An 18,272-nucleotide genomic window follows, 5' to 3' on the forward strand; every position below is an offset into this window, starting at 1 on the left:
GATTCGGTTGCACGATTATGTATCTTAAAAGCCAATGCTTGAACTACCTCTCACACTCCCATCCAGTCCAAATAAGAGCAAAGAAAGTCCCAGGTTCAGATTATGTTTTGATATATGCTTGACAAAGTAGAAGTTGCAAGCACACACTTAGCCATCATCCCTCCCCCACCTCACGCTTGATCAATTTCTGGAAAACAACATCCAGGTCCATTTCGTCAATGGCAGCAAGGTATGCTGCAATCAACACATTCATCTCCAACCCAACTGCCAACTCGGTCCAGTCCGACAAGCTCAGCTCCCTATACTCGATTCCATCCTCCTCCTGCATGTGCTGTCTAAGCCGGTCAATGGGAATGATCACGTCCCCGGAATGATGTAGATACTTGAGCTTCGTCTCCTGATCAGATCCCGTCACTACTCGGACTATGCCTTTGGCCGCATTCTGCACACTGATGAAGTCGAGTGATCCACGCCATCGTGACGAGGTCGGTACGGCCTTGAGCTGTCGAGAGAATTTGATGACACTGTTCACCACATCCAGTTCGCTTGCGGCTGGGCCCGTGATACTGCTCGGACGATGGATACAAACGGGCAACCCGAGACGCTCATGGACCTTCTCTAGGAAGACTTCACTGGCCCATTTTCCAGCCACATACCCGTCTGAATATCCCGGAGGAGGCATATTCTCGGCCAGCGAAACCTCATACAAGGTATCCAGGTTGTTCAGACGGCCCGTGGCTGTGGTGGAAATGTAGTGGAACGGCACATTATGGACGAGAGCGAGCCTGGCGAGCTCCTTGGTGGCCTCGACATTGGCTGGTCGGAGCGTTTGGTATGTCTTCAGGAAGGACACATCAGCACCGCTGTGGACAATGGCATCAGCCTCGCCAAATATGGCCTCTGCAGCTTGTACCGAGAGTCCTGCTCGCGGAGCACTGAGATCGCCCTGGTGGAGTGTGACCTTGGGCGAGCCGAGAAACAAACCTAGCTTTGCCTGACTGCGGACTGCAATGCAGTGAACCTTGGTCACGCTGGGGGACTCGACGAGTTCCTTGAGCAACTCCAGCCCTAGAAATCCCGTGGCGCCCGTCATGATTATGACGCCCCTTGTCGACTTGGTTGCGGCGGGGATAAAGGGGCCGGCATCCACCACGTGCTTGGTCAAGGCTGTTTCCTCCGTCCAGTCCGTCTCCGCGGCTTCAAGATAGGTGGCGTCTGTGATGACGGCCGCCATGGCCCGGAGAGTGCTCTGCTCGAAGAGAGTGGCCACCGGAAGGGCTACTCCGAACCGCGTCTTGATCAAGTGCTGCAGCTTGATGAGCAACAATGAGTTACCGCCCACATGGAAGAAGTTGCTGCCCCGGTCGACGGTGTAGTGTTGCAGGACTTCTTCTGAAATCACCTCCTCCCACGCCTCGCGAAGTTGGCGCTCGACGTTCCCAAGCTTGGCCGCCCCTGTAGCTCGCTCAGTGCCGTTTGAAACCTGCAGCTTCTCAATAGCTGCCCGGTCAAGCTTCCCGTTGCTGGTCAGGGGTAAATCCTTGATTGGGATTATAATTGCAGGATGCATGTACCGTGGTAGAGGTAGTGAGACCGCCAGCCGCTGCAGAAACTGGGTTTGGTCCTCGACTTCGGCATCTTTTGCAAAGACTGCGTGAGCTACGAGGATGGGAGCATCTCCCCGGGGCGTGACGGCGGCGTTGGCAAGGGCTCCATTAGAAACTCGCACGATGGTGCTCTCTATATCCTGCAGTTCGATGCGAACGCCCCGAATCTTGACCTGAGAGTCGCCGTTGACCCGACCAAGCACTTCTAGAGAGCCTCGTTCCAGTATTCGACCCTTGTCACCAGTTCGATACATCCTAGTCCAGCCATTCTTCTCGAAAACGGCCGGAGGCACCGGGTTGGTGACAAACGCCTGCCTGGTAAGCAAATCGTTGTTGACGTATCCCATGGCCACCCCAGCACCGCTGATGCAAATCTCGCCCGTTGCACCTCTCGGAAGCGGCTTCAAATCCTCGTCGACAATGTGCACTGCTCGGTTCACCAATGCCGGCCCGGCGAGAATTCTGTCCACAACACCTTCTCCAAGAGGAATCTCTTGAGCGTTTGATCCCATTGTTGCCTCGCTTGGCCCGTATGAATTCCATAGATGCAGTTCGGGAAGACCGAGCTTGCCAAAGTCCTCAATCAACTTTCTGGGACACGGCTCGCCGCACGACATGGCATACTTCCAGCTCGTAGACTGGCTGAGATTCGAAAAGCCATATTGGATCCAGCCAAGATACTCGGATGGGGTTGCGCCGACATAGGTGATCTTCTCTTGGGCAATGAGTTTTGTAATGGCAACCGAATCGCCTCTGAGAGGACGCGGGACAATTACAATAGATCCTCCGTAGACGAGAGTAACCAGTGACTGCCAGAGCCCCAGGTCAAAACCCAGCGCACTATGCTGCAGCACAATCTCCTGGCCTGACATGTTCTCCCATTCGAGATAGTTGCGCAGCCCATTATGGGAGAGCACAACGCCTTTTGGAATGCCGGTAGTTCCACTCGTGTATAGAATGACGGCGGCATCCTCGGACTTTGCCTTGACGGGCACTTTATTCCCGCCCGACTCTGAGATGTCCGCTGTGCTGATAATGAGTGCTTCTTGTCGCAGGTTGAGGCCCGTAGTTTGAGGGAAAGTAGCCTCGTCAACAATCACGGCAACGGGCTGGCAGTCGTTTACCATGCTGGCAAGTCGAGGTACAGGCGTGCTGGTGTCTAGAGGAATGTAAGTTGCCCCAACACGCAGGATCGCCAGCATGGAGCAGATCCAATCTGGACCAGCCTCCTGGAAAACTCCTACAATCGATTTGGGAGACAGTTCAAGGTTGATTAACGCCGAGGCAATGGAGTTGACCCGGACTGCCATTTGTCTGTAGTTCCACACGTCATTTCCATGTTTGAGCGCAACACTGGTAGGATAGTTCTCAGTCATGTCATCAATTCGATGAACCAGCGTCTCCGGCCATTGTGACTCGCAAACCGGCCCTAAAATGATGTTCATTAGCGTCTTTGTGATTACGGGGGGCCGTAACTGTTCAGATGGCTGTACTAACCAATGCCTAACAGGCCATCGTCATAAGTGCTCTCGTCAAAGCCAACTGTTGGCTCACTCAACGATGCATCCGGATTGGCGGAGAAGAAGTTCATCAAATGAAAATAGGAATCCGTCAAGATAGTAGCGTCCTCAACCGAATACAGCTGCTTCTGGACAACAATATCAATTCTCGTGCTTGCACCAGGGTTGTCATAGATGTCGAGGCAGATATCATAAGCCGTTCTCCCAGCGACCGTCTCTCCAGCCTCGGCTGCAAGCCCACCAAAGGTTCGCTTCTCAGCAACGCCGGCACGATAGTTGATAAACGCTTGAAATAGAGGAGAATGAAATATAGATCGATTTACTTTCAGATCATCCAGCAGTGCATCGAATGGCAGCTTAGAGTGGGCCATTGCCTCGTATGCGTTGCGTCTGGTCTCCTTCAGGACGTCGCGAAAGGACTGGCTGGGCTTAAGGTGAGCCACCAGTGGGATCAGGTTCAGATACATGCCAATGCTCCCCGAAAGGTTGCCTTCGAAACGGTTGGCATCAGCCATGCCGATGCACATGTCTGGCGCGTCTAGCAACCGATACAACATCACTTCAAAGACAGCGAGGTAGAAGTGGAAGATGCTTGCTCTCTGTTTACGGCACATATGGTTGATCCTTGAGGAAAGATCTGCCTCGATATACCTGGTCACTTTGGTATGCTCGTACCGACGAATGGGTTCGCGAGACTTTGTTAGCGACCATGGAAGGATGGGCAGGCACGTAGGGCATTCGTCCAGCTTGGCTTTCCAAAAGTCGAGCTCTCGGCTATGCTTACCCTCTTTACGCTCCAGACTCTGCCTCAGTGAGAAGTCTGGATACTGGAGAGGGTTTGGGGCTAGTGGTTTTCCAGTGTACGCCTTCTCGAGGTCTGCAAGAAAGACTTCCAAGCTGGCACCATCCATGTTGATGTGATGGTACCCGATGATGAGAAAACTCTGCTCTGAGCTTAGCGAAAGGAGAAGCATCCTCATCGTCTCGCCGTGTTGAATATCGTAGATGTAGTCCCTCAGGTCTGCAAACTCTCGCGCAACTTGAGATATATCTCGTATTGTCCTCTTTTCAAGACAAAGAAGGGAATTTTTGAGGACACACTGTAAATTCTGGTCTCCTTGGGTGATAAAGGCGGTTCGCAATGCTTCATGGCGATGACCCAATACTTTTACGGCCGCCTCAAGCTTGTGGTCGTTCAACTCTCCATTTATCTTCATGGAAAATGTGATGTTGAAAGTAGTTTGGTCTTGCACGAAATGTTTCAAGAACCAGAATCTAGACTGGCCCGCCGACATGGGCACCGACCTTTCAACCTCATGTGTGAATGCTGGCTTGTGTTCGAAGGAACGCGACTTTAGCCCTGCATCCCCAGGTTCACTCTCGCTTTCCGGCAGTGGGCTTTCAGACGAGGAGCTGGCTATAGACGACTCTGCAGACCTGGAGAGGTTGTCAATGCTTGCCAGGACAGAGCCATTTGAGCCCGACGATGCCACCAAGGGCGTGAGCTGCGTTTTTTGCAGCTCCGACTCATTGGAAGCCATTGGCTGGGTTTCCACAGCTGCTAGCTTTGGAATTAGTTCGGAAGGGATGTTCTCAAGCGCAAAAGTAATCAAGTCCGCGAGAGAGGCGCCGCCCAGGATCTTCAATACTGGCATATCGACATCCATTTCCCTGAGGAACCAAGAGCGTATTTCCACTGCAACGAGGGAATCAATCCCAAGATCATCCGCGTTCATATTCGACATGTTGAATTCCTCAGAATTTTCGTCCAGTTGAAGCTGCAAGGCGGCCTGGAGCTTGCCAACAAAGCCATCTGATATGAATCAGTATGTAGTTCGCATCTAGCTGATTGGAGAATGTCTCAGCAAAGTACTTGCCTTGTATAATTTGCGACATCTCCTCCAAGTTTCTGACTTCAAACAGCCGGGCCCTGACGGGGACAGCAGCATTTTGCATCGTCTTCTTCAAGTTTCCATCACTACCCCAGTTTATATAATGCTGGAAGCGAGGGTTCCTAATCCAAGGCACAGGTTCTGCATCATCAGCATTAATCATTCGCAAGCCTGTGATGATTTCCGGGTTTCGTCCGGCCTGTGGCCTTCCAGCAAGAATTGCCTCGGCAATGCATTGATGGAATGCGCGCTCCTCCATCCACATGAATCCTCCGCGGAGGATAGTGGGAAGAACAGTCTCATCGAACTCTCGCATGATATATCCAACGCCCAGGACGGCGCCGAGATGTAGGACCGAGGCTGCAAGACCTTGACGGCGGCGTTCCATGGCGGTAGCGACCATGAACATGTTTGCGGCGCTGTAGTTGGACTGACCGCGGTTACCTGCTGCGGCCGCTATGGAGGAAAACATGACAAAGAAGTCCAGACTATCATCACGAAATAGCCGGTCCAGGTGCATCGTTCCTAGTACCTTGGGTCTCAAGACTTTTTCCATAATCTCGAATGACATCTCCGAAAATGGGACATCTTGAAGCACCATTGCGCCATTCATAATGCCGCCAATCGGGGGGAATTCTCGACGGATCGTTGCGACGAGCTCCTCAACAGCAGTTTGATCCGTGATGTCGCTAATTTTTTCGTCAGCTTGTGCTCTGATTCCGTTCAAAGTGTGCAAGATTGTCTCTCTTACTTGGAAAATACTTTGACATGTACTCCTGCCCTCGAAATCTCTTCAAGCCACCTCTCATCAATGTTCGGGTTCCGACTGGTGAGAACAATGGTTCGAGCGCCCCTGGAGGACATCCAGTCGCATAACGAAGTCGCCAGATCACTTGTTAACCCGAACAAAACGTATGTTTTATTCTCGTCAAATCGGATCTGATCATTGACCGATGTGAGCCTCACAGGCACCAAGGCAGTGGCCTTCCAGTCGACAATGGTGCCAGCTTCATAAGAACCACCCATCGCTACCACATCTCTCGGGTTTGCAATGGTGACAGTAATGGGGGTTAATGGGGAGTAATGCGAAATAACACGCCGAAGGAGATCCGACAAGCTATCGTTCCCAGGGGTCTTGGTGCCAGAATACATGTGTTGAATGGCTGACAGGCTCGTACGCCAGCAGTGGTCCGGAAGGCAGGGCTCTACTAGTCTCGCAACTCCCTCAGGGTCTGAAGAGCAATCTATAAACGCAGAGATGTTTGTAGGCAAGGCTGACTTTATAAGCCTTTTCGGTGAAGCATTGTTCACTCTCAGTTGCGGCAGAGCGGCGACGGCAGACGCGGCGGCGGACTCGGTGAAAAATACATGTATGCCCTTTTCAAAGGCCCGCTCATGCAGCATTTGTGCAAGAATTGGAGTAGGTTCGTTGATAACCACCGTGGAACCGGGCTCCAGTACATCTAAAACCTGGCTCACTTGGACCTCGAGGCGTAGAAGGCCTAGCAATCGGGCCTCGTCGCCTGCGGTGACGGAGAGCTCTACCATATGTTCAGCCTGTACAGCGACCATGGAACCATTGACGGCTGAGAAGCACATGACAGACTTTCCAGTTAGCTCATTCTTCCCAAAGATGCCGTGGAGATTGCCCAGTATTGGAAGCAGCGTCGCTTTCTTTACATGAATCATGACCTCGCCTGAAGAAATGTTGATGTTGCTGTCATAGATGCTGTAGCCTGCACTTGACCGGTGTAATCTGAGTGAAGTCGATCCTGGATCAATATCATCTGTTATGACCCTATTTGCGGCATTGTGTCGACGGTTGGCATCCTTATCAGCAATCAGTCGGGGGATCATGACTCGATCATTCTCCTGGACCATCTCTTGCTCAACCGACCATAGAATCCCCTCGGTGTCAGTGAAGTTGAGTCTTAATAGAGTCTCTGCCACAAGTCTAGCGTCGGGCTTGCGGGAATTGTCAATGTCAAGGAACTGCAGCCGAACATCTGGGAATTCGAGTGCGAGACTGCGCCCCAGCCCAACACTCATGTTCATGTAAGGCTGGTCGGCTTGGCATCCCTGAGTCACCCATAGTATGGTTCTCTGGTAGTCGAACAGACTTTGCAGCCCGCTCATTCTCTCACTCGAAAAATGACAAAAGATGGGAGAGTCCAGTTCCGTTACACAGAGAACGAGTGCCGTTGCAGGGATGGCAGACGCGGCCAGGTCCTCCAATGATGCACAGTGTATGATGGAGAAGTCAAGAGGCTGGATGAGTTGCAAAAGACTGTCAACCAAGACCTTGGTGGTTAAAGTTGCACCACCAATAATGACAAGATCCCGGTTAGATTTCTCTCGCAAGAAGGAGCCATAGTGGCGCAAAGGGTCTCGTATTGCCTTTGTGCCCTCATCGATGGCCTGTGTGACGAGAACGGAAAAGGGTCGGGCGAGCGTATCAACTTCGGGAGTTGAAGTGTCAATGCCGGAGAAGCCTGTTTCTATCATTATGCTGTGCCAGGCCAGTGAGGAGACGCACGGAGAGAACTTTCGATCATCGTCTTGTCCTAGCCACCAGCCGGGCAGGCCGCTCATCGCAAAGCCTACCCAGACAACATCATTGCTTGTGAGCTCAAGAATCACGAGATATCCCCCTGGTCTGAGTAGACGACGCGTGTTTGTCAGTGTCTTTTGCAAATCTCGGGTGGCGTGTAGGACCAAGGAGGCAATGACTAGGTCGTAGGAATACTCCTCGTAGCCTTGCTCTACCACATCCTTTTCGCAATCAAGGACCTTGAAAGTCATTTTTTCTGATTCATATTGAGCGGCAAATACCTCACGAGCCTTTTCGAAAAACCCGCTGGAAACATCAGTGAAGGTGTAGGAAGCGAAAGACCGCCCGATATCTCGCATGATGGTCTTTGTGGCTCCTCCAGTACCGGCGCCGATCTCCAAAATGTCCATGTGAGGATAACGATGGGCAATCTGGGCTATTACTCTAGAAAGAAAGCTGGTGGCATCTTTAAGCCCCATGGCCTCAACATAGTACCGGTTAAGCAAGTCATCGTCTAGCATGTGCTGGAGGATTTCTGTTTCGCCTCGCACTGCGGCAGTGAGGTGCTCGCCCACTGTACGAGTTAGTTTGATCTCAATGCTGTCAGGGTATCTGAATCATTGTGAGCTTATACTTGAATTATCATGAATTTGTAGTAGAAAATACCATACCTATCCATAATTTGTGCGATATCTTCCCATGTATCATTGAGCCACTCTCTCTCCGTAAATCGCTGCCTTCCAATCCGACTCTGATGGATGACATGACCGAAGCAGTCAAACATGGCCTTGTGATGCCAAGATAGAGTGTCGCGCTTGTCTTCTGGAGTATCTCTGCTAACTTGGTTCATGTAATAGAGTGAAATTCTTTCTAAATCAGCGGCAAGCTGTACGTCCTCAGCTGAAGCACGATTATCTGCTGCCAAAAATCCGTCGGGTAGTGCCGGAGCCCATATGTGTTTGCAGAATAATTGTCGGTCTTTTTCAGGGCTTCGTTCCGACAGTGGTGTCACCTTTATCCCTTGGACTTGGAGTAGCAAGCCGGACTGCGGATTGGGGACAAATACATCAACATCTCCCTCTATGCCACCAGTGATTAGCGGATTCTGTGTTAAGCGAGACACGATTGGTATTTTATTGCCGGGAACCAGGTTCAGTTGGCAGTGTTGTGCGTTGACTCGGATGCTGGATATTTTTGTTGGAACATGTAGTTGATCCAGGCTGCCATCACCGGGCCACCAATATGCAAGAAGGATGCACTGGAAGGCGGCGTCGAGAAGAGCAGGGTGGACGAGGACAGAGTCGGCTACTTCTTGCGACGGGACCCTAGCGATTGCCTCTCCGTAGCCGAGCTTTCGTTTCATGGACTGCAGGGATCTGAACTCGCGGGTGTAGTGGTAACCAAGCTTTTCGAGAGATGAGTAGAAATTATCCTGTGTTACGTCTAACAAATACGGCGGTTTTGTGTTTCTCAGCTGGCGGTCAAGCTCGTCGACTGACCTAGAGATACCAATCGAGACAATCAGTCTCCCAGTTGCGAGACAGGCCAATGTATCGGACTTGGAACTGGTAGAAGCATGAAATTTGAATGTGGCAGAGATCTGATCCGGAATCTTTCTATCAATATCTGATAGCGCAAATAATGATTCGGCCTCGGAACTCTCGTCTTGAAACACGAGCGCTTTGCGAATAACAAAATCATGGATGTCAATAACGCTAATTGTTTCACCTGCTCCAAGGAAGCGTGCTGACTCTATGGCAGAAGAGATGTAAGCAGCAGCCGGGTATACCATTTGCCCTTGTACCTGGTGCCCGTGAATCCAAGCGAGTTCGCTAGGTCGGATAAGGTTCCGCCAACGAATCTCGTCATCCAACCCATCCGGCAGACGGGTTCCAAGAAGCGAATGCGGGGAGTCGTTGCGGTCATTATAAGCCCTCAAGAGGCGAGTTTCGTGCCAGAAAATGCGATCGTGATCCCATGGGTAAGTCGGCAGTGAAGGAACAAGATTCCACCCGTCATCTCCCGAAAGCAACACGTCGACGGCGTTGAAGTTTATGAACGGGGTGGAGAAATGAGACCACATGTAACCAAGTGCAGCAGATAACGCTTCAATGTCGTCTATGTTGCGCTGCAAAACGCCCGTGTATGCGGGTGCTTTGTCATGGGAACTTCGCCACGTCTCAAGAACAGGCCCCTTTAAAGCAGGATGAGGACCGACTTCAACAACAAGGTTCAAACCATCCTCGTTTTTCAGCGCAGTCCGAATAGCCTGATAAAATAAAACAGGCTGGAGCATATTTTCCTTCCAGTACTCGGCTCCCAAAGCGTCACTTGCAGTTATGACAGTATTTTTGCTCACGCTCGAATACCATCGGCAGCCTTTCCTCCCCTGACGAGGTTGGATGCTGCAAGCGCGCAAGGCTTCGACATATCCAGCAGATTTAGGAATCATATGGTGCGAGTGATATGCCTGGTCGACATTTAGCCGTCTTGAAAACTTGTTTTCATCTTCAAACAGCACCTTGGCCTCTTCAATCGCGTCTTCATCTCCGGAGAGGGTCACGCTCAACGGGGAGTTGCAAGCGGCCAGGCAGACGCGGTCTTTATACTTGCCCAAATTGCAGACCTCTTCGGCATCCTCCACAGTCGTGCCGACAGCCAGCATGGCTCCCTTCTTATGACATGTTGAGCTAGACACACAGAGTCCGCGATAATATGCAATTTTAAGTGCGTCTTCCCGGGAAATGAAGCCCGCAGCGTATGCCGCCGCAATCTCTCCGGAGGAATGGCCCACCACCGCTTGGAACTCGACTCCGCTAGCTCGTAGGATATCTACAAGAGTGATTTGAACAGCAGTGCAGAGTGTCTGGGATATGACTGCTTCGCCGATGCGAGATCTCGTAGCATCGGCTGCCAACTCTTCGACCAGTGACCAAGAGGGCTGGTGGTCTTTTGGCAAGCTGTTGAGAACGTGTTGGAAACCATCCCAGGACTCCCTCAACTTCTCGGATCCCAAGATGATCTCTCGACCCATGGTGGCCCACTGAGCACCCTGCCCTGTAAAGACTCCAAGGACACGGGGTTGAGACGGCGCTGGCCTTACGCCAATGCCTGTCGCTCCTACTCCCTCGTTGGCTTGTATATAGTTGTCTATGTTGGAGGCCAGTCTATCATAAGGCGTAGACGGAAATGATGCCCTGACACCCAGTGCTGACCGTCTTGAGTGCAAGGTATAAGAAAGATCGCGGTGCGAGACCGATGGGTTGGCTTTGAGATGTGCCAAGTAGGCTTTAAGCATTTTTGTAAGGGCCGCCTCCGACCCGGCAGAGAACACATATGGAGTGAATACTCTCGAATTGAAACTATGGGAAGTTCGGACTGGCTCGTTGTCGAAGCTTTCGAGGATGGCGTGGGAGTTGGTGCCACCGAAACCAAAGCTGTTGACGCTCGCACGTCGTGGCCCGGACGTCTTTGGCCACGGCTTTGCCCTTGTGGCAACCTCCAGGTTGCTATAAAACGGCGCAACATCTGCACTGAGATTGTCGAATAGCATATTTGGCGGAATAGTCCCATTTTGTAACGCCAGTGATGCCTTTAATAGTCCAGCTAAGCCTGCCGTTCCCTCGGTATGGCCGAGTACCGTTTTAATAGACCCAACATAGAGAGGAGTATTTGGTGAAGAGCTTGTCTCATCGAGCCCAAAGAAGGCCCTTTTGATACCCTCGGCCTCCTTACTTAGTCTGTTAGATGTGTCTTGATGTCAATGGAAGAGATCACTTACGCATGCGTCGCCAGCCGTAGTTCCAGTCCCATGGGCCTCAAAATATTGACAACGTTGACCCGGATCCTCTGGGTCTAACCCTGTTTTTCGATAAGTTCTTGCAATTAATTCAGCCTGTGCTAGTGGGTTTGGCATGGTGATTCCTTTAGTTCGTCCATCCGAGTTAACACCTGACTCGCGAACAATACACTCGACGTGGTCGCCGTCCCGAATTACGTCGCTAAGACGCTTTAAAATAACAGAGGTAATACCCTCTCCGCGGGCATAGCCATCCGCATTAGCATCCCACATACGCGACCGACTTCCCGGTGACAGCATCTTAAGCTTCGCCTCCCCAATATATTGCTCTGGGCCAAGGATGAGATTAGCACCAGCGGCGACGGCAAGATCAGACTCGCCGCTGCGAAGGAGTTGGACCGCCTGGTGGACAGCTACCAAGCTGGAGGAGCATGCAGTGTCAATGGTCATGGAAGGCCCGTGCCAATCAAAGAAGTAGGATATTCGATTAGATATTATGCTGCGAGCGGTGCCGGTCCCCATGTATGTTGGCGTCGCGTCGACGTCGCGCTGCAAATGGTTGGCAAAGTCGGCACACATCAGGCCCACGTAGACTCCCGTCTGCGACCCGACAAGAGACTCGAAAGGCAGTCCGGCAGCTTCAAGAGATTCATAGACGACCTCCATGAGCAGTCGCTGTTGTGGGTCAACGGAATGTGCCTCTATGGGCTTGATATTGAAGAATGCCGCATCAAAAAGCCGCGGATCCTCGGCCAGCATGTACGATTCTGTAACGTTTGAGGTACCATGATGCAATCCATTGGGGTGATAGAACGCATCAACGTTGAACCTGTTCCTCGGGATCTTGGTCAGTAGGTCCTTTGGTTCTTTCAGGACCTCCCAGAGCTTCGAAGGTGTATCAAGGGACCCTGAAAACCGACAGGCGCTTCCAATAATAGCAATGGGCTCGTTTCCAGATGAGCCGTATTGAACACTGTCCATGAATGATTGTATGTACGGTTTGTTATATGAGTAAGGCTGTGCTATAAGCAGAATTGTTGAAAATTCTTTACTAGGAAGTCCGGTTGTCAATTCGGTTAGTTTGCAACTTGGCGACTGAAGACGTCCCAGTACAAATTTTCAACAAGTTAAGGGGGGAGTATCGTCCTATATTATGACTTCCTACAAGTCTATTTAACACGTTTTTGGTATCCAGTAATATGAAGCCAGCCATCGTCACAATAGCTTGACCAATATGACAAGTTGAGACCTTCAATTCAACCAATGAATTCACATCATCAGTAGCCTACTCTGATTTCCCGAACCAGTATTGGCATACCAAGAGAAATCTTTACGAACAATAGATCTTCGCCTCCCAGGCAGAATATCCCAGCCATCATAAATTTCTCCGAGAATTTTCGGAGTATTCGAGGTTCGGTCCGTTTAAATTCTAAAAGGAAAATCCCTCCGTATCGTCAGGTCGGGGGTCATTTTCGGAGATACTGTGGCTTTAGGGAATGACTGGTCGGACTGCCTCATGTCTCTCTAAAGGGAAACAAGTGGTCTGGTTTTTTATTAGACACCTGGAGGCATAACGTGAGTTGTGAGAAATCCATACAATTAAATTGAGGGAAAAGTTAAGAGGTCATATAGGCCATGTCTAAGTAACCGTAAATTGGCCTCCAATGATGCCTTGACACATCCTGACTTCTTTGATGGTTGATTGATAATATAATTCGGTTGGTTGGCCAGTCTCATGACCACTAGCTAGCAAGCTTAAATTGGAGCTTTACTGCATGTATTACCCAGTCTATCAATTTGTGATACTTCGTATGATGCCCCTCACGTCATCTTAAATGAATGTTGATCCTTTATCCTGCGCGGTTCACACCCTAGACCCCGTCCCACGACAAAACTCTCGTCACCAGGTTGAACAGCACGTGTTTCCATTCACCCAACAAACCAATCCCGTAAACGAGCCAGATTTGCCACTGCTTGATCTTCTCAGGCAATGCCGACTGCTCAGCGAACCCAGTCCCTTGATACTGTTCGCCCGTGACTTCGCCACCACTGACTCGGGCCGTGAAGCCACTCAGCCCGAGCCCGCCCCCAAGGCCCATGTTGAACTTGACCCGATTATGTTCAACTTTGAACCGCCAGGTTTTGCCCTTTTGCGGGGACACAAACTCGATAAAATGGCCCGTAGACCGATCTGCCAGACTGCCCGAGACATTTCCAGAAAAGTCGTTGGTGAAAAGAACGTAGTCATCCGTGTCGGAAACCTCGCCCTTTGCCGTACCAACAAGTAGCTCACCGTCCTTGAAAAGCTGAGCAGAGCAATATGGCACCCCCTTGTTCAGGCGAGAGACAGGCCTCCAATACGCCATGTAGTAGGGTCCCGCAAAGCCGCGGATGATGTTCCACGCGTCGCACACTTTAAACCAGCTATCTTTGGCCCAAACTCTCCCGTGGCCTCCGTGGCCAGCGAAGTTCAAGCTAGTTTTGCCCAGCGTGTACTCAACAACCACCCGGCCGCCGGCAATGGGTTGATTCAGGAACAGTGATGGAGACATTTGCACGCTCCCATTCTCGTCGGGCCACAGCTTTCCATCAGCCAAATGTGGCAGCGTGTCCGACTCAATGGCAAAGTTGCCCTTGGACCGGGGCGTAGACCACCATACTCGGGCGCGGCTCATGTTTTTCGGCACCTGGAAACCGTAGGTGTGACCGGTGCTGTTCCAGATGCCCGTTACCGAGTCTTGGCAGGTGATGACTGTAGACCGCTCAAGGAAGTCGAGCTCCTGGATAATTGTCCCGTCGTCAAGGATCATGTAGAACTCGACGCGCAGGTTGCCCTGGCCGAAGAAGTGGTACGACGCATCGCGTGAAAAGGCCAAAATAATTCCTGACATTCCAGAGTCGGCGGTTCCGTCAAACTCCCATTGTTCCCATGCCGTGGCGTTGATGGTGGAGAGCTTTGGTGTCTCGAGATGCTCTGTGGGTGACTCTGAAAATTCGACGGGCCCTTCTGTTTGCTCAAACGCCGTGCTGCGGCTTACTTGGCATGGTGACGGGTATTGGCCATGAGAATTCAAACTGCTTTGCCAGTCTTTGGAAAAGAGTGTGTCTAGTGGTATTTGATCCAACTGCCCAGACACCGTGTTGGCCAGCCATGCGGCGACAATGAGCGAGGTCCAGGACGTCAAACGCAGCTTCATTGCTGGAAATGGATGAAGCCTAGGGAAGAGAGAGTTACTTGGCAACTCAGAAAGGCTGTAGCCGGCTTTCGCAGACGGATAAATTGGATAGAAGGTTGGAAGAGGGCAACTCGGCCTTGTTCAACGAACAAGGAAGATGGACGATTTTGGCCTGGCTGGGGGTACCTATGTTGCAGCACAAGACCCGACAGTGACCCAACGACACGCTCCGTTCCGGAATACCACAAGGGAGTACATTAACATGTCTGGTGGGTTGACAGGGACCAAGTGCCCGAGTCGGAGTGGCCGTAGCCCCCAACGGCCTCGCGGGCCGGACCACGCATCGGAGCCGACTCCAAACCCTCCGAAACATGCCGGCCGAACTCCGGGCTGCCCCCAACTACGCCAAGTCATAAGATTTTAGCATGTTCCAAAAAGGGACATGCCGAGGGTCCTATTTAGCAGAAGAATAACATGCTCTGCAGCCAACACCAGCCCAGACGCAGCAAATTGACACACATTTCTGAAGAAACATTGCCCTCAATACATACAATTCTACCAGTCATATGCCCGCGTCATGACGCAAAGGCCTACTCCCCGGCTCAACCGGGCCATTATCCAGTCAGAGCATGGCGGCACGCTGACGCAGACATTCGCCAGGGAGGTGCCGTCTCCGGGTCCGAACCAGGTCCTTGTCAGGACAGCCGCCGTAGCCCTCAACCCCAGTGACTGGAAGATGTTGTCGGCGTGTCCCTGCCCCGGCGCCGGCTGCGGATCCGACTACGCCGGGCGCGTCGTGAGGCTGGGCAGCTGCGTGACGCACCTCGCCCAAGGCGACAGGGTGTCTGGCGCGGTTCACGCCAACAACCCCGTCGATCCGTCGTCCGGGGCCTATGCCGAGTACAGCGCCGTCGACGCCAGCCAGCTATGGAAGATTCCGGATGCCATGCCGTGGACCGATGCCGCGGCAATCGGGCTGTGCGGCATCGGGACGGTAGGCATGGCAGCATGGCGGAACCTCGAGTTGCCAGGGACGCCCGAGGAGCCGAGCTCCAAGTCTGAGTTTGTCTTTGTCCACGGGGGAAGCACTGCGAATGGTACAATGGCAATTCAGCTCCTGAAGCTGTGGGTAGACTTTGGCTGCGCAATGAGGTCGTGGTCGCATCTTCTAATATCCTGCTTCGTCTAGATCGGGGTTTCGGGTGCTGGCGTCGTGCTCGCCGCACAACTTCAAGCTGGTGGAAGGCTTTGGGGCGGAAAAGGCATTCGACTATACTTCTCCCACTGCTGCCGAGGACATTCGCGCCTACACGGCCAACAGCCTCGAGTACGTGATGGATATCATTGCCGATGCTAAATCGCTCAAGCTGTGCTACGCAGCCATGGGTCGGGCGGGAGGCCGCTACGTCGGGTTCGAGTTTGTGCCGGATGAACTCGCGGCGCTTCGGAAGACGATCAAGGCGAGCTGGGTTCTTGGCATACGCCTGACTGGCGGCGAGATTGTCCTCGACAAGGGCTACGGGTATCCCGCCAACGCAGAGCTGAGAGACTGGGGGCGCCGTCTGTTCCGGCGCGTGGAGAGCTGGGTGCGCGAGGGCAAGATTCGGCCTCATCCCAGTGTCGTCCATGAGGATGGGCTGGATGGCATAATTGACGGCGTAGAGAGGCTGCGTCGGCGCGAGGTATCGGGGTGCAAGCTCGTATATGTGATTGATCGGCATGCATGAGAGTCACTCGGCAGCGAGACGAAAAGCCCTTGATTCACCGCAAAGCAAGAATCAATGCCTACTATTGCGCCCTTGGAACTTGACACTAGTTTAGTTTTGGGAAATCACCACGTTAGGAAATAACGACAACGTTATAGGACAGACTCCCTTCTAGCCCTGCAGTAGTTCCTTGATACTCGTCAAGTTTTCCCGGATTGAATCTACCAGCGAGCTGCCTGATTTTGCTGGGCCACCTCCCCCCTGGGCCATAACCACCTTGAACAGACGCGACAATTCGACGGTGCTGAGTATTCCCGTCGACGCTGTCCGCCCGAAAAGACGGTACTCGGCCGGAAGACCGAGCAGCTTCTCCATTGCATTGATCTGATGCTCCATGATTTGCACGAGAACCTTGATGTACAAGTGTCCCTTGATAGAAGGCAGGCCGCTGATCCGCAGCTCAATGGCCGTCTGGAAGAAGCCAACAACGTCCTGCAGCTGCTGTAGCGACTGGAGCATCCGATTCGTGATGGCGTCGTAGAGCCGCAAGAGTTGGAGGTAGCAAGAGAGGATCAAGAGCACCGCAGGCGTGCCAACGGGTCCCGTGTTGGCCGAACAAGAGTCGTCTTGCCGTAGCGGTGGCCCGTTGGGCAGTGAGTCTGCCGCTTCGGCGCCTAAACTCCCACTTTCCGAGCTGAATAGCGAAGGCGTAGGCATGTACGACGAGGAAGACGTGCAAAATCGTTCCAGAATCCCCGTGAACTCCGAGGTGCTCTGCAGAACCTGGGCTGCGGGATTCTCTTGAGTTTCGTGGATCTTGTCGATGCAAGGATACTCTCCGGCCGGGCTCTTGGGATGGCAACGGACGCGGTAGATTTGGATCGTGATCATCTCCATGAGACGCGCAAGGTTGATCAAGACGTCTCCGGACTCGGGGGACTCGGAGAGCAGAGCTGCGTCCCTGTCGCGCCCATCAGCGGCATCATCGTAGGCGCCCTCGCTATCCACGTCCATTCCCAGCTCTATTGCACCGTGCCGGTTGCCATTGTGCGAGTACCGGGGTGCCTCTTCAGACATGGCCTCGTGAGCCCTGGCCTGGTCTCCGGTCCCCAGCCCGACCAGCGGATCTAGCACGTCGTCGGCGTTGGGGAGCAGCATGCTAAACAAGTTGCCCATGTCGGGAGATATCCATGGCTGAGCTGCGCCACGGCTACTGCCCCCGGGAGAGGGCCGGTCAGCAAGCGCGCCCAGCCGTTCCTGCAACTCGCCATCCGGGATAGCCCACGCCGGCGTCGTGCCGATGGACCGGGTCGTTGACGTGAGCCTGGACGGCGCGGCGAGGGCCAGAGCGTCGACTGGCAGGTCTGAAAGCTGCCGCCGCCTCCGTCCGAGAGCTGCCAGAGTGTTCAATGATGTTTCAGACTGCGGAGCCGCAGCCGCAGCTGGAGCCGGAGCCGGAGCCGGCGGCTGCCGTCCGTCAGATGCGTAGCCGCCGTTTGTTCGCGGTCGTCCCGAGGGTCGCGGGCTGCTCGTGAAACACACGGCGCCAGCGCGGTGGCAGCGCAGGCAGGGCTCATTTTCGTCTCCCTGTTCGGCTCGCCTACACCGCAGCTTCTGGCCCCGGCAGCGGTCGCAAGCCGTTCGCTTGGTGATGTTGTAGTTCATGGCAGAGGCGCGACAACAGCAGCGGCGATTGTAGCAAGAGGTGAGCTGGCGCGGGGACCTGGCTGGCAACGTGGAGATATATTTAGGCATTCATACTTGTGTGGTCCGTCCTTTGTACAACATGAGAGCCCGGACCGTCAGCTTTGGCCTACCCGTGTACGACGTACATGTATGCTGACAGCTTCCCAGCCTTTGAGCCCGTTCTTGGATGCGGTATTTGTCGTCACATAAACCACTTTGCTTGAGGAAGTGGCCGCCGCACTTGACGCTTTTTAACAAGGTCTGAGAGATTGGCAAATGCGGCCCGTCGCTGAAAAGAGTGGAAGGTCAACTTTCAGAGCCACATGGCACAACGT

At 52.9% G+C, this 18,272-nt stretch overlaps 4 protein-coding genes across 4 annotated transcripts; 1 reads left to right on the plus strand and 3 right to left on the minus strand.

Moving 5' to 3' along the window:
• Positions 1-154: 154 nt before the first annotated feature.
• Positions 155-12,350, minus strand: MAA_10114 (polyketide synthase; the record flags this gene model as incomplete). Its single annotated transcript, XM_007828112.2, has 7 exons — positions 155-3,036; positions 3,105-4,940; positions 5,001-5,040; positions 5,063-5,708; positions 5,771-8,182; positions 8,242-11,300; positions 11,352-12,350. 7 exons carry the CDS (start codon positions 12,348-12,350, stop codon positions 155-157), a joined length of 11,874 nt encoding a protein of 3,957 aa, XP_007826303.2.
• An 890-nt stretch (positions 12,351-13,240) lies between these two features.
• MAA_10115 (uncharacterized protein) lies at positions 13,241-14,566 on the minus strand (the record flags this gene model as incomplete). The annotated part of the gene is made up of 1 exon (XM_007828113.1): positions 13,241-14,566. The coding sequence occupies one exon, from the start codon at positions 14,564-14,566 to the stop codon at positions 13,241-13,243; it is 1,326 nt and encodes a 441-aa protein (XP_007826304.1).
• Positions 14,567-15,122: 556 nt separating this feature from the next.
• MAA_10116 (alcohol dehydrogenase-like protein) lies at positions 15,123-16,272 on the plus strand (the record flags this gene model as incomplete). Its single annotated transcript, XM_007828114.1, has 2 exons — positions 15,123-15,670; positions 15,735-16,272. The coding sequence occupies 2 exons, from the start codon at positions 15,123-15,125 to the stop codon at positions 16,270-16,272; spliced, it is 1,086 nt and encodes a 361-aa protein (XP_007826305.1).
• A 150-nt stretch (positions 16,273-16,422) lies between these two features.
• Positions 16,423-17,916, minus strand: MAA_10117 (Zn(2)-C6 fungal-type DNA-binding domain protein; the record flags this gene model as incomplete). Its single annotated transcript, XM_007828115.1, has 1 exon — positions 16,423-17,916. The coding sequence occupies one exon, from the start codon at positions 17,914-17,916 to the stop codon at positions 16,423-16,425; it is 1,494 nt and encodes a 497-aa protein (XP_007826306.1).
• Between the last annotated feature and the right edge of the window lie 356 nt (positions 17,917-18,272).

Source organism: Metarhizium robertsii (genome assembly GCF_000187425.2).
Source record: "Metarhizium robertsii ARSEF 23 chromosome Unknown MAA_Scf_9, whole genome shotgun sequence".
Classification (NCBI taxonomy): domain Eukaryota; kingdom Fungi; phylum Ascomycota; class Sordariomycetes; order Hypocreales; family Clavicipitaceae; genus Metarhizium; species Metarhizium robertsii.